General features: G+C 39.4%; 1 protein-coding gene across 1 annotated transcript in view; it reads left to right on the top strand.

Annotated features, from left to right (window-relative positions):
* Positions 1–15,659, top strand: part of Polq (DNA polymerase theta) — an 82,313-nt gene that overhangs the window by 13,004 nt on the left and 53,650 nt on the right. The window contains exons 6-11 of the mRNA XM_059277138.1: positions 2,199–2,418; positions 3,544–3,691; positions 6,980–7,126; positions 9,039–9,251; positions 14,000–14,136; positions 15,411–15,615. Coding sequence (XP_059133121.1) covers positions 2,199–2,418; positions 3,544–3,691; positions 6,980–7,126; positions 9,039–9,251; positions 14,000–14,136; positions 15,411–15,615 — 1,070 coding nt within the window. The remainder of the gene's footprint in view (positions 1–2,198; positions 2,419–3,543; positions 3,692–6,979; positions 7,127–9,038; positions 9,252–13,999; positions 14,137–15,410; positions 15,616–15,659) is intronic.

Raw genomic sequence — 15,659 nt, 5'->3', positions numbered from 1 at the left:
ATGTTCTTTCTCATAACTTGTATCCATTACCTGCACTCAGTCCTTCCTAATCCCCTAATATTTAGCCTTTCTGGCTCACTTTTCTACATATTCTACTGTACCTATGTTTACATTTATTTTCATATATATATATATGTATACATACACATACATATTATTTTGGCTATATGAGGAAGAACATAAGTTTCTTTTTCTTTCTGAGATTGTGTGACCTTGCGAAGATTACACATTCAAAGGTATACAGTTTTCTACAGATTTTATAATTACATTTTTCTTTATAGCTGAATGGTATTTGTATGTGTGCGCATGCGCAATCAAGTTTTCATTATGTATTCATCTGTTGATGGACAAATAGGTTCATTCCATTCTTTGTTATTGTGAATAAGGCATCAATAAACAAGAGAGTGCAAATCTCTATGGTAGGGTTATGGAGTTCTCTGGGTGTATGCCCAGGAGTGAAATAGAGGGATTATAAGGTAGTTCTATTTTTAATTTTTTGAGAAATCTTTGAACTGATTTCTGCAGTGGCTGCACCTCCACTAATGGTAAATCCTCTCCAACATTTGTTGGGTCTCCTATATTTGTGGTCACATTTGTTGATGGTAGCTATTCTGAGTGGGGTGAGGTGCTTTCTCAAAGTAGTTTTAATTTGCATTTCTTTGATGGTTAGGGCAATTGAATTCCTTAAAAAGTAGTTATTGGCCATTTATATTTACTATTTGAAAACTGTCTGTTCAGTTCATTTGCCCATTGTTGATGTTGATTGGTAGTTTTACTTCCTGGTGTCTAAAATCTTCAATTCTTTGTAAAGTCTGGATATCAGCCCCTTGTCTGCAGTGGTATAGTACCTTTTTTGTCATGTAGCCCCACCTGTGCATACTTGGGGTTAGCTTCTGTGCTGTTGTTGGTGTGCTGTTCACAAAGCCCATACCGGACATACACCTTTAGTCCCAGGATTTGGCAGAGGCAGAATCTCTGAGTTGAGGCCTGCCTGGTCTACATTTCAAGTCCAGGCCAGCCAAGGCTGCAAAGTGAGACCCTGTCTTAAAAACACAAAACAAAACAAAAACCTGACTCTGAAACTTATAGAAGAAAATATAGAGGATATCTTTCAAGATATTTAGGTAGGCAAAAAAAATCTTTTTTTGTTTTGTTTGATACAGGGTCTTACTATGTAGCCTTGGCTGACCTGGAACTTGCTATATAGACCAGGTTGGCCTTGAACTCACAGATATTCACCTGCCTCTGCCTCCTGAGTGCTGGGATTTAAAGTTTATTTTACGTTTCAAATTAAAGTTATTGATCCATTTTGAGTTGATATTTGTACAATTTTTGTATACTGATTTCTTGCTATTAAGATGTTTTCCTTTTGTATTTTCTACTCACCTGTACCCAGTTTCCTCTCATCCTCTTCAGTTTCTTCTTATCCACTCACCATCTTCCCATCTTCCCAAATTGGATTCTAATTTTGCTTAGATCATTATTCAGTGTTACAGTGATATGGCATTGTTAACTCAGCTATAGTATATTGTGATTGTTTTTACTTTTTGAAAAACCTGTTTGCTTTTCTTATCCTATTAAATATCTTTATTGTTTGATGGCTTAGTTTTCTGTATACTCTGCTACATACTTATCCCTACCAAGTACAAGGAAACCATAACCAGAAAATGCCTACATGTTCGGAGATTAAATAATACATTTTAGACTAATTTTTGTGTCAAACCTGTAAAAAAATGTTACAACTGACTAAGAAAAACAACTCAGTGTATTAGTGAGAAGCTTCAATAGACATTTAGAACAAGAGAGGGTCCAAATGGTCTGCACATATGAAATGGCACAAAGCATCATTAATCATCAGAGAAATTATTCTTCAAATAAGTATTGCTGTAGTCTCTCCATACTGTTTATTATTAAAATGATTGACAATACAGTTGTCAGATGGTGACAAGATTGTGGAGCAGCAGAACACACAGATTGTGGGAGTGCTGCTTTGGTATCGTCTCCCTGGAAAACAGCTTCCTGTCATTCATTAAATCTGAATATCTGGCCAGTTGTGATCTAGTAATTTTATCCCCAGATCTGTACTCTAAAGAAATGTCTGTGTTTGTGTACCAAAGGCCATGACCAGGAATATCGTTAGCAGTAGTATGTGTTACTTCCTGCATATTCCCTAATGTAATTTTCGTTGGTTTTTCTAGCCGGGAAGATTCAGCCAGTGCTCTGTCTAATGCTGTGCAGATTGTTGGCATGAGTGCCACTCTTCCTAATTTGCAGCTTGTAGCTTCCTGGTTGAATGCCGAACTTTACCACACTGACTTTCGCCCTGTACCACTTTTGGAATCAATAAAGATAGGAAATTCCATATATGACTCTTCAATGAAGCTTGTGAGAGAATTTCAGCCCCTGCTCCAAGTGAAGGTGAATCATTACTGTTACATCTCCACTGTCAGCGCCTTGGAGTTTTCTACCAAGTTGCTAACAACTTTTAATTGTGTAATTAGAGGTTATATAGTAGCTGAATGTGTATTATGTATCTGTTGGAACTAATATTAAGCTAGTCAGTTTACTTGAAGCAACTGATGAGAACAGTGAGAAAGAATATAGTATACTTTTAATTTAAATGACCATGATTTCCTGATATATAATATAGTTGTTTTTTTTTTTTTAGTCAATGAGATTTTCCTATGGTTTAATTTACCTTTAACACTCACATAGAACACTGACATTTGTTAAATGTAGATCTACTATATAGTAAGTGTATGGGAATGGGAAGATTATTGTCTTAAGAGTCAGATAGACCTTCCTCTGACACTGAAGAGAGGTACACGAAATGGCTGAGGTACCTCTCTGAACCTTCTATATGTATTTATAAGGTAGAGTATAATACTTGGTTTTGGTAAGAATTCAGTATGATTTTGAGTGTGTGTGTGTGTGTGTGTGTGTGTGTGTGTGTGCGAGAGAGAGAGAGAGAGAGAGAGAGAGAGAGAGAGAAGCACTTGAAAAGTATGTGATAAATGAAAGCTCTCCCTGATACCCCTGCACACACTGCCATTCTACCAGCATGGAAGGGCTTCCAGAGGGCATTCACACAAATTGCACTGTGCTTGAAACATACGCTTTCCATTGAGATAATACATCTCCTCCTTCACATCTGAGCTCACTCGTTTTCTCCTTTAGGTCTTTTCATATCTATGAGACTAAAATATTGCAAATATTTCTTTTTCAGCACATCATGTGGTGGTTTAGTTTCTTACTGTGTTTCTCAGTGAGACTGTAAATAAACCTCTTGCCAATTAGGACTTTGTTTTATTCACTGCTGTATTTCCAGTACCTGAGGTTTGAGTTTAATAGACATGAGTTGAATGCATAAATTTTTTTTTCACTCATCATTATTAATGATGTTTATTTTTATTGTAAATGATTTTTATTATGCCTTTGAGTAAAAAAAAAAAACCTTTTTATGGATCAAAATGTAGCATTTTAACCCAGTGTGAAAATGTTTTGATGGTATAACTGATGTAGCTATTTCTCTTTCTTTTTTAGGGAGATGAAGATCATATTGTTAGTTTATGTTATGAGACCATTCGTGATAACCATTCAGTATTACTCTTTTGTCCATCAAAAAAATGGTGTGAGAAGGTAGCAGACATCATTGCCCGAGAGTTTTATAATCTGCACCATCAACCTGAGGGTGAGTGGCAGGTGGAAACGGAGCCTCCATCCTTTCTGTATTTGACAGTAGTAGCAAAGCACGGCTCTGGCCTGCCACTGTGTGACACTGTGTGTCACCTAGATATTCTCGACAAGACTGCTTTTGTTGTTCTAATCCTTTTTTGTCCTCTTCATAGATAATGTGTGCATATTCTCAGGCTAATTGTCTTCTGACTTTTAGAGTACTGTGTATATGTGTATAGGTTCTGCATTTTGGATCTGTGTGCTTTGAGAGATTCAAACTCTAGAGCCCCTAAATTGTATGCAAAATTACACATTCATACATTTTTTTTTTCCTGGAGAAAGTGACTATGTCTTTCTTTAATGTCCAGAGGTATAACTCTAAAAAGAATCATACATATGTATACATGTAGATAAAATCAGCTTTGACGTTGCAAATTTCTGCATAATCTAATGCCTCATTTGAAGTGTGTAATTTGATGAATTTTAGTGTGTAGATCTGCTGCTTATCCACCACTATTATAATCATCTGGAGACTGTTTCTTCCATTCTCATTGTGCTCTTTTCTGCCAGTCTCCTCTCTCTGTTGTCAGCTGCAGCAACTGCTGACATGCTTTCTATTACTTTCAGATTGCTGTGCCTTTCCTAAACATTTCACATAAGTGATGTCACAGAGTATGTGTATCTTTTGTAAACAGCTTTTATCACGCAGCATGTTTTTGAGTTCCTTTCAAGGTATTGCATTGATGAATTTGTTCCTTTTAAATGCTGTCTCCTACAATAACTATTACTATGTGTTTTTACTGATTGTAGGATGGATGTTGTAGCCTCAACATTTTTCCTAGCATGTGGTCATGTGGGATCTTTGCTCATTCTGACATCTGGTTCTCTCAGAGGTGTTTCTGTTGCTTGCTTTTGCTCCTGTGTTGAGGCCATACTTTCTTTCATGACTAGTATTTTTTGAATTCTGGACCTTTTAGAGATTATATCAACTCTGAATATTGTTTCCTTTTTCTTTTTTTTGGTTTTCGAGACAGGGTTTCTCTGTGTAGCTTTGCGCCTTTCCTGGAACTCGCTTTGGAGACCGGGCTGGCCTCGAACTCACAGAGATCCGCCTGCCTCTGCCTCCCGAGTGCTGGGATTAAAGGCATGCGCCACCACCGCCCGGCTGTTTCCTTTTTCTGTTCTCTCTTTTTATTTTACTTATTCTTTCTAGGAAATTTTACAAAATACTTGATTGTATCTTGAATATTGAAGGTGAATGTATCTATGATGAAAGAGTTTTATGAAACTGAGTTTGTGTGTTTAGTACTCAGTTTCCCACCTTACCCACCCCTTCTCTCCCTGTCATTCACTCCTCCTTGTGTCTTAGAAGTGAGTTACTTTGAAATAAAGGATGTTTTCGTATAATAAGTTATTATCACTGAGATTTTCTAAAGCTTGAGGCCATTGTCTTTGCAGTGAAGTTCTAGAACTGCAGAGCAGATCTAGTCATGGGATGTTAGGGTATTTTATTACTTTTTGCCAGTGAGTGGCATCATGAGGATAGGCAGTCAGTATTCCAGCCTTGTGACAAGTAAGCTTTGCTGGTGTTTGTATTGACTGCTGTTTGGTTCAGCAGTGTGTTACCAGTGTAGAATCTCTGCCGGGCCGTCTTACCTGGTGCTGTCTATACCATGCTAACGTATACTCTTACATTGTCCCATGACAACTTACTCCTTGAGGATCAGAGTCTTCATCGTGTTCTTTTGAGTTTTGTTATTTTGATTTGTAGTGGTGGTTCCTAAATGCAGAGTTTGGATTGGAGGCTGGTCTGGCCTGTTTATTTTCTCCATAAAAATAGAGTAGCACATTTTTATAAACAAGTTTAAAATTTGGAATTATCTTACTAATTTTTTAACCTTAAAAATGACTTCCTTTGGGCTGAGGAGGTAGCTCATCTGTAAAGTTCTTGCCTTGCAAACACAGAGACATGAGTTTGATCTCTAGAACCACATTAGAAGAAAAACACAAAAGGCGAGCCAAGGCTTAGTGTTATGTTTGTAATCCTCGCACAGGGGTGGTGGTGACAGGTGATGTTGGCCATCCAGCCTAGCTGACTTGGAAAGTTCCAGTCTAGTGAGGGACCTTGCCTCAAAAAACAGATGAAGACACCTGAGGAGCAGCACTTGAAGTTGTTCCCTTCTCTCCACATGCATGTATGCACATGTTCACCTTCACACACGTGAACACATGCATGCACACACACATATAACACTTCTCTTGAAATAAATATACTGATGGGTAATAGCTTAATATACTTTTATTGTCTTTCGCAAAATAAAGCATGGGCAACCCTATGTGTATCCTCAGATTTTTAAGAAAAGTTTACCTAAAAATTAAAAACACAAAATACACATTAAAATAGTATTTTAATGAAGCTTTATAAGTTTAGGAATCCAAAAGTCTGGGCAGTTCTTTAAGAAGGTAGTGTTCCTATGTTTAAACTCTTACTAGGGGAGAAGTAACACTAAACGGCCACACTGGAAGGTACTGTGTGACTATTAGGTTAATGACAGGAGCCAGAACAGTTTCCAGAGAGAGCTAGGGTCCTAGGCAGCTGATGTGCAGGTTGGCAGGACACATCTTGAGCAAGGATTCTGATGTGTAGGCTTTGCTTGGTGTGTTAGTTACTTTATTGTCACCGTGACAGAAGCGACTTAAGAAAGGAAGGCTTATTCTGGTTCATGGTGTCAGAAGGTACAAGTCCACCATGGTGGGGACATGTGAGAGACTTCATGGAGGCACAAGAAGTGAGTCGGAAGCAGGCAGGAAGCAGGTGGCAAGGGCTAGAACCACAGGTGGGCTTTCCTCTTAGAGGTGTACCTCCAGTGGCCTCACCTGCTAAAAGCTCCATAACCTCCTAAAACTGCCACCGTCTGGGGACCAGGTATTAAAACATGAGCCTGCAGGGAGCATTGTGTACTCAAACCAAACAAGTGATAGTCTGTCTTTCCTCCAGCAGGAGCCCTTTGATCCCCTCATTTGAACATCTTGTCTTCTTAAAGCTGAGCTTCATAACTTTGGGGTACATTATTAGAACTACCTATGAAGATTTACAAATTCTTGAGGGCCAAGTCACATCCCATCTTGGTTGTATCATAGTGTCCTGGGTCAGTGGCTCTAAAAGATCCATGGGTGATGATAGTATGTGGCAGTTTCTGAACCTGATGTTTATTTCTGTCATGACTTAGCGGGTAACAGCCAATGAAGCAAAGAAACTTGTACAGTTGTGATTTACTTATTTGTGTGTGCGTGTGTTTGACAGGATTAGTAAAACCATCTGAATGTCCACCAGTGAATCTACAGCATAAGAGCCTTCTGGAAGTGCTGGATCAGCTAAAGCGTTCACCTTCAGGACTAGACTCTGTGCTGAAGAACACTGTGCCATGGGGAGTAGCATTTCATCATGCAGGTATTCTCTGTTTCTAATCTGTGTTAAGATGTGCTTGTCACAGGCTGGAGCCATGACTGATTGAGAGCACTTGGTGCTCTTGCAGAGGACCTGGGTTTGATTCCCAGGACTTGTGTGGTGTTTGCCTGTAACTCCAGTTCCAGGGATCTGATATGCCCTCTTCTGGTCCCCGTGGGCTCCTGTACACATGTAATGCACATATATTCGTATGGGTTCACACTCAAACATATAAAATAATAAAATATAAAAAAATTTAAAGACCTCACCAGACTTTCATAATTTCCTCATTTTTGTATTTATGTGAATTTATTTCTTGTTAATCACACTGGATACCTGTATATTTTATTTTAAGAAATAGTGGATTTAGTCAAACCAGAGTAAAACAAACATTTTAAGCCTACTTATCTGAATTTTATAGCTGTGCTAGACAATGGATTTTTTTCCAACCCCTGGGAAAGTTAATTCTAAAATCTTACCTGTCTATATATTGTTTCCTTAAAATTGATGTTAGAGTGATACTTTCTACTTAAATTTGATGCTACTGTTTCTTTTTATGTCAAGAAGTGGCATAAGCTCACAGATACAGCAAAGTCAAATTTGTTTTGGAAATTGTCATTGAATCGGAGAGGACTAGAAGTGAAAAATCCTCAGCCAAGCACTGGGCCGAGTTCTGAGAGTCCTGGTGAAGAGAGGGAGGAGGATTGTATGAGCCAGGGGGTCAAGATCATGATGGGGAACCCACAGAGACAGCTGATGCCAGCTAGTGGGAGCTCATGGACTCTAGACTGACAGGAGCTTACATGGGACTGACCTAGGCCCTCTGCATGTGGGTGACAGTTGTGTAGCTTTGTCTGTTTGTGAGGCCCCTAGCATTGGGACCAGGATCTGTCCCTGACACATGAACTGGATTTTTGGAACCTATTCCCTATGGTGGGATGCCTCTCACAGCCTTGATGTAGTGGGAAGGAGCTTGGTCCTGCTTCCACTTGATATGCCATGCTTTGTTGACTCCCATGGGAGGCCTCACCCTTTCTGAGGAGTGGATGGGGGGTGGGGTGGAAAGGAGATGGGGGGATGGAATGGAGGAGAGGAGGGAGGGGAAACTGTGATTGGCATGTAAAATAAATAAAAAATAATAATAATTAAAAAAACCAATCTGGTGGGTGGGTTGTCAGAATCACCAGTATATGATAGTCATTGAGTGATGTGCTGGATCTGTGATCATACATGTTAAGACTGAAATCATGAGAATGTTTTCTTCAACAAGTATCTCAGAGGTTGTTATAAATTTGAAATGTGATCATGAGTGAAAAATCTGTGAACCCTGTATATAATTTCTGGTTAATAAGTGCTTAATAAATACTGGTGTGGGGAAGGAAAAAAATATTTTTTAAGATTGGACATTTAATCCTTTCAGTTTTTATTCAACTTTTTATCTTATATAATAGATACATATAATTTTAATGATAAATAACCATGGTAAAATTTTAAAATAAATTTTAAAAATGTGTATGTGTAAATACATATCCACACACAAAAACACAGGGGTTGTTAATCAATAGTATGCTGTTGAATTTAACCTGCTATCTGTTCTTATAACTAAAATTTTATTGGAACACAGTCCCGCTCACTTGATCTGCTGCTGTTTTCTTTTAACGAAAGCAGGATAAATAGTTTCATCAGAAACCATCAATTCTACCTAAAACATGGGTAATTTTCTTGACCTGTCTAAAAATGTCTAAAGATGGAAAATTATACTCTTAAATAGGTAGACTGATGATGTTTTTGTTTATAATCTTAACTATTGTATAAAAGATCTTTAAAGGCTTGAAGCTGACTCTCAAATCTGCTTATATGTAGTCAAGTATATCGATTCTGTGGTAATATGTTTTGGGACCTGCATTTTATTTAGGCCTCACTTTTGAGGAGAGAGATATCATTGAAGGAGCCTTCCGTCAAGGTCTTATTCGGGTCTTGGCAGCAACATCTACTCTTTCTTCTGGGGTGAATCTTCCTGCACGTCGGGTGATTATTCGCACTCCAGTTTTCGGTGGCCAGCCTTTAGATATCCTCACTTATAAGCAGATGGTTGGCCGTGCTGGCAGGAAAGGAGTAGACACAATGGGTGAGTTTGGGGATAGTTGTCATGCTATTGCTGACAGCCCTCTACTTGGAAGTTGACTAATACATGACTATTTCCCATCGTGATATGTTTCTGTATCATGCCGTCTTCTTGGGTTACTTAATATTTATACTGAATATGATTTTCATTTGTTAACTATTGCTTTTCTCCTGGTAGAGAATTAAGATCTTTCTTTTGTGTTGTGTGTAGTGAAATGATTCAATACCTTATAAGTAACAAGAGTTATGATTTTATTAGCTAGAAGATGATTTTATTTCTACATCTACTCCTTTTTTCTCTTTTTTCAGTAGGTATGGTGTATGTGAGTGTGGGTGCCCTTGCCTGTGCCCGTGTGTATCTAGACCAGAAATCCACACTGGATATTGTCTCTTTTCATTCTCCATCTTATTTACTTATTTCAAATAGTTTATATTTTTATGTACATGTGTATGTCTGTGATAGGGTATGCACATGTGAGTACACTAATCTGCAAAGAACAGAAGAGGGTGGTGGAACTCTTGGAGCTGGAGTAATAAAAAGTTTTGAGCGACCCAGAGTGAGTGCTGGGAATCAAACTCATTTCCTCTGGAAGAAGTCTTCTCACTCATTGAGGCTTCTATCCAGGCTTCTTCCACCTTAAATTTTGAGACAGAGTGTCTCATTGAACCTGGAGTTTGTCATTTCTCCAGCAAGCCCCCAGGATCTGTTTTTCTCTGCCCCACCAGTGCTGGGGCTACAGATGCAGGCCACCACACTTGGCTTTTATATGGGTGCTGGGGGATGAACTCAGGTCTTCATGCTTGCATCTCATGTAGACCTTCAGTCAAGCAGGGTGCTCAGAGCTGAGGAGTACTACTTTTTGTCTCTAAAGTGATGTAGCGTCTAACCTTGCACCAGCAAGTAATGATGATATTATCAGCAATCCAAACAAAAGTTTTGACTTCAGCAGTGAAGTAGTTTTTTAATTAAATATCTAAAAAAGAAGCAAAAGTTACTTCAGATCTTATTATTCTATGTAAGACTATTTACTAAATGGTAATCAGTGATTACCACTCTTAAGGTAGTGGGACCTGGGAGATGGAGTCTAAAAATGAAGTGTTCTAAAGTCTCATGCAATAGCCAGCTTTATTCAGAGCGTCAGCCAATTGATAACTGAGGGTTAAGAAGAGTCACCTGAGTAAAGTGTGCAGTCACAAGGACAAGCTGCATATGGCAAAAACATGTTTTTCCATAGAGGCATTAAACAATTAACAATAGCCAGTTAATGAATAATCTGAAGTAAACTAACGTTCATCTACTACACCTGGGAGGGACCCAAAAGCACATTCCAAGAACAAACCCATGCTGTGGAGGAACAGAGACCACAAGTCTCTTTGACTTGTTTACTTGGAGTTTTCTCACAAGCACTCAGAATTCCCATCACATGACTCTATTCTTGGACCCTGTTCTGACAGTCAGGACCTCCTATTAACATTTGTAATTTATTTTCTTGTATACTCTTTCTTCCTTTGTTTCTGTCTTTGTGGTTTAATGGTTTTCTCTAGTGTCTGCTTTAGATCTTTTCCATTCTAAAACTTACATAAAATATGAAAGGGTAGATAAAGATGTTAATAAGCACTCCAGCCAGGGAACCAGATGCCTAGACAACCAGCATAAAAACAGTCAATAACAGCCAGAACAGTGGCTCCCTTAGAGCCCAGCAACCCTACCACAGCAGGCCCTGAGTGTTGCAACATAGCTGAAGCACAAGAAGACTTTAAGATAGCTTTTGTGAATATGATAGAGGTCCTTAAAGAACAAATCCCTTAAAAAAAATCTATGATTGGGGACAGGACCGACGGGGAGAATAATGAAAGAGATATGGGGGGGGCATTATGGGGTTAGGGAGAAACCTGGTACCAGGGAAACTCCCAGGAATCCACAAGGATGACCCCAGATAAGACTCCTAGCAATAGTGGGGGAGGGTACTTGAACTGGCCTTCTCCTATAATCAGATTGGTGTCTACCCAATTGTCATCAGAGAGCCTTCTTCCAGTGACTGATGGAAACAGATGCAGAGATCCACAGCCAAGCCCTGGGCCGACTTCACATGCCCATTGCCTTCCTCTTCTCTGGTAACCAGTTTTACTGTATTCTATCCATTGCTTCTTCAAGTCATATAGTGCTCTTTAAGTAAGTCAAGAGAAGAATGAGGAAATATGCAGTTATTATTATTATTGTGGTTTTCATTAGCTGCTGTTTATGATGATTTTCAGGTACATTCCCAAACAATGTGAGGCTTTTACAGAGCTCTGAAGGTCTTACAAAGGTATACTTGTCAGGGTGGCATAGGTAATGGATGTTGAGGAGATACTGAAGCCTGGGGACTCCTATTGCACCATCTTGCTGATAAATTGTTTTGCCTTTCCTGCCTGCCTGCCTTCCTTCATGCCTTTCTTGGTTTTTCAAAACAGGGTTTCTTTATGTAGCCCTGGCTGTCCCTGGAACTCACTTTGTAGACCAGGCTGGCCTTGAACTCAGAGATCTGCCTGCCTCTGCCTCTCAAGTGCTAGGATGAAAGACACTGCCACACCACCTGGCTTGTTTTGCTTTTATCTGTCTGTCTGTCTATCTATTTTTGGAAACACATGAATGCCATCTCTTGTTGAGGTGGTCTTCTTGTTGGGAAGTGTTTTTTGTTTTCGGGTGTTTTTGTTTGTTTGTTTACGTTTATTATTGTGACTTTTTACAATCTTGTTTTGGTTATTTGTTTATTATGTTTATGAGCTCTTGCTGTGGAGGTCAGAGGGTAGCTTGTGGAGTTATCTCCTACTATATGGGTCCTGGGGCCCAAACTCAGGTTGTCAGGCTTGGCAGGGCCTTTACCTCTGAGCCCTTGCAATCCTGCATAAGATAGTCAGAGATTATCTAGTTTGGATTCCCTTTATTTTATCCTCTCTGGGATTTTATTTTGGCAGTGATTTTCAGAGAATCATCATCTGTCCTTTCTCTGTTCAGAATATTTAGATCTTCCACCATAATGCTGCTTTTATTTTTTTTTTTTACAACATGAGAAAATTGCACAAGTATAATTCATTTTCTTTTTCTTAAAAAAAAAATCTTGTGTTTCTTTTCTCCTATTATTGGCTTCAGATTTTTCTTAAAAAAACAAAAACATGGTTTCTTACTAGTTTTTGTTTACAATGATAATTGGTATTTGCTCAAGTATTTTTCAGACATTTGTGTCCATTTTATTTTCATAGTGATTTAAGGCATTTAGATAGATGTTAGGATTTTTAGGAGCTTTTGAATTTTGTCATTATATGTAGCTAGTATCTACATTTGCATTTTACTTTATAGTATTCAAAGTTTCTCTAATAATTACTTGGTTACTTAATGGTGCATCAGCCAGTAGAGGAGGAGGAAAAGCCCTTTTTTCCAGTTCTTTATGTTCTATAGCTGGGTCCTCAGGAATAAAGTTAAAGTAAGCCTTCATCCAGCAGCTGATGGAAACGGATGCACACCCACAGCCAAACGTTAGGTGGAGCTGCAGGCATTGTATGGAAGAGAGGGAGGAAGGATTGTAGGAGCCCAAGGGGTCAAGGACACCATAAGAAAACCCACAGAATCAATTACACAAGGCTTATAGGGGCTTACAGGGACTGAACTGACAATCAGGGAGCCTGCATGGGGCTGACCTAGGCACTCTGCACATATGTTACAGTTGTGTAGTTTGGTTCTCTTGTGGGGCTCCTAACAGTGGGAGCAGGGGCTGTCCCTAAGACTTTGCCTGACTGGGTTCCCTTGCCCAGCCTTAATACAAGGGGGGTGGGTGCTTAGTTTTACTGCAGCTTGATATGCCTTGTTTGGTTGATATCCACGAGAGGCCTGCCCTTTTCTGAATAGAAACAGAGGAGGAGTGGATTGGGGCAGGGTGGGGGAGGATGGGGGTGGGATAGTGGTGGTGGGAACAAAGGGGAGGTTATAGAAAGGGAATGGGAGGAGAGAGGGGAGGGGAAACTGTGGTTGGTGTGTGTGTGTGTGTGTGTGTGTGTGTGTGTGTGTGTGTGTGTGTGTGAGAGAGAGAGAGAGAGAGAGACAGAGAGAGAGAGACAGGCAGGCAGGCAGACAGACAGACAGACAGACAGGTTAATAGTGAAAAGGCAGGCCGGGCGGTGGTGGTGCACTCCTTTAATCCCAGCACTTGGGAGGCAGAGCCAGGTGGATCTCTGTGAGTTCGAGGCCAGCCTGGGCTACCAAGTGAGTTTCAGGAAAGGCGCAAAGCTACACAGAGAAACCCTGTCTCGAAAAACTTAAAAAAAAAAATAGTGAAAAAGCATATAATCTTCTATTCTGTGTTAATATTTTAATTGTTATGTGCATGGAGGCTTCATAGAAAAGGAGCGAGGCCTGCCAAAGCTGTTAGATGCGGGTCTTAAGTTATTTTTAACAAAGGGCAGTAAAGTGTGGAGAAGTGCTAAGACAAAGAAAAAGCTGTTTTCCTAGGACAGCAGTTTATAGAGGACAAGAGTTCTTATGCTTGCTGCTTCTCCAGCCTTCAGCTAAAAAGAATCTAGAAGCCGAGTAGCAGTATGGTTTCTGGTAACACTCTGATCGCCTGTCCAGGGTTCAAAACCAGAGCCGTGACTTATGACTCTGTGCCCGAAACAACCTCCAGCACCTCCTGTCTCCTTTCAGTAATTCAGAACCTGTCTTCAGCAGTGTCTTATGAGAATGGATTGGAATTTAGAAGATGTGTGGTTTGGTTGTAGGTGAAAGTATCCTAGTTTGTAAGAACTCTGAGAAATCAAAAGGCATTGCTCTGCTTCGAGGGTCTCTGGAGCCTGTTCACAGCTGTCTGCAGAGCCAAGGAGAAGTCACTGCTAGCATGATACGAGCTATTCTGGAGGTAGGAGTCCAAGAAATCACCATTTACTCTTTTATACCTATTGGAAATTGAGTATGCCAAAATCTGAGTTTTTTTAAGGAAACAGATTATTACTGGGTCATGGTGGCACATGCCTTTAACCCCAGCACTCAAGAGGCAGAGGCAGGTAGATCTCTGAGTTTGAGACTGGCATGGTCTATAGAGCGACTTCTAGGACAGCCAGAACTACACAGAGAAACCCTGTCTCAAAGAACAACCCCCCCAAAACCAAACAAAAACAAGATTATTATATTTATAGCCTTCCCCATTACGAATCTGTTTCTCACATATATTTAAACATAATACAGATGTACACAGTTCTTCATGCTCTGCCAAATAAGCTGATCAATTCTGACACATGTACATATATATCCACACATGCATGTATAAGTTTATATGTACATATGCCTATATATTATTTATGAATATGTAGTTATTTTTGGAGTTTAATATTGCTACTACCATATCAATCTATTTCAAAACAATTAAACAACCAAATGAGATGTAGTTCTTTTTAACGTGTGTGTGTGTGTGTGTGTGTGTGGTGTAGGGAATAGAGGAATAGACCTCAGCCTTGTGCATGCTGTGTGTGCACTCTGTTACTGAGCTGTAATTGTGGCTCATCTTTTTTACTTTTTATATATTATTTACTGCATTTTGAGTTTAAAGAAAAGATGACAACATGAACCATAGTTCTTCTATTCAGATAATATATTTGGACATGAAAATCAAATCAAGTTATAAAAAAATAAGCTCACAGAAGGGCTGGATCTGTGGTGCATGTTTCTTATTGTAGCCTACTGGAGGTTGAGACATGAGCTTCAAAAGTTTGGGGCCAGCCAAGGCAATGCACACTAAATATTAACTCCATATTTTTCTTCCCTTCCCATTCTTATTGGGAAGTTGTAAAAGTAGTGTTTCTACATGTCCATGTGTTCTAGAGGAAGGAGCAAAGACTGATTAGCCTCTTGACTGTGAGTCATCACTACCTCCTTTATATGTATAACTAGTTCCTAAAGTTCAGGTGCATTCTTTTTTGATTACAAGAAAATATTAGATTTACTTTCCCAGAAAATGTTATGTTGTCAGTAGGTATCATCTGTATTTGTAATGTGTGATGACAAAAGATTTAATAAAACATCTCTACATACAGACTGAAGGTATCTTAAGAAAATAAAGTCACTTCATTTACTTGATGTCTAGAGGCTCTACATGTCTTATAAAATTTACGGAACTTTGCAAACATTTTCTCCCAGATAATCGTTGGTGGAGTGGCAAGTACATCACAAGATATGCAGACTTATGCCTCCTGTACATTCTTGGCTGCTGGTGTAAAGGAAGGCAGGCAGGGAATTCGGAGAAATCAAGATGATGTTCAGCTTGGAGCAATTGATGCCTGTGTGACATGGCTGTTGGAAAACGAGTTCATCCAGGTGACAGAGCCCAGTGATGGCGCAGGAGGTAAATACAAGCACTCATGCAAAAATGCTCACTCTTTATATTGT

This window comes from Peromyscus eremicus, chromosome 12 (assembly GCF_949786415.1).
Source record: "Peromyscus eremicus chromosome 12, PerEre_H2_v1, whole genome shotgun sequence".
In the NCBI taxonomy this organism is placed as follows: domain Eukaryota; kingdom Metazoa; phylum Chordata; class Mammalia; order Rodentia; family Cricetidae; genus Peromyscus; species Peromyscus eremicus.
This window is presented reverse-complemented; position numbering and strand designations above follow the sequence as displayed.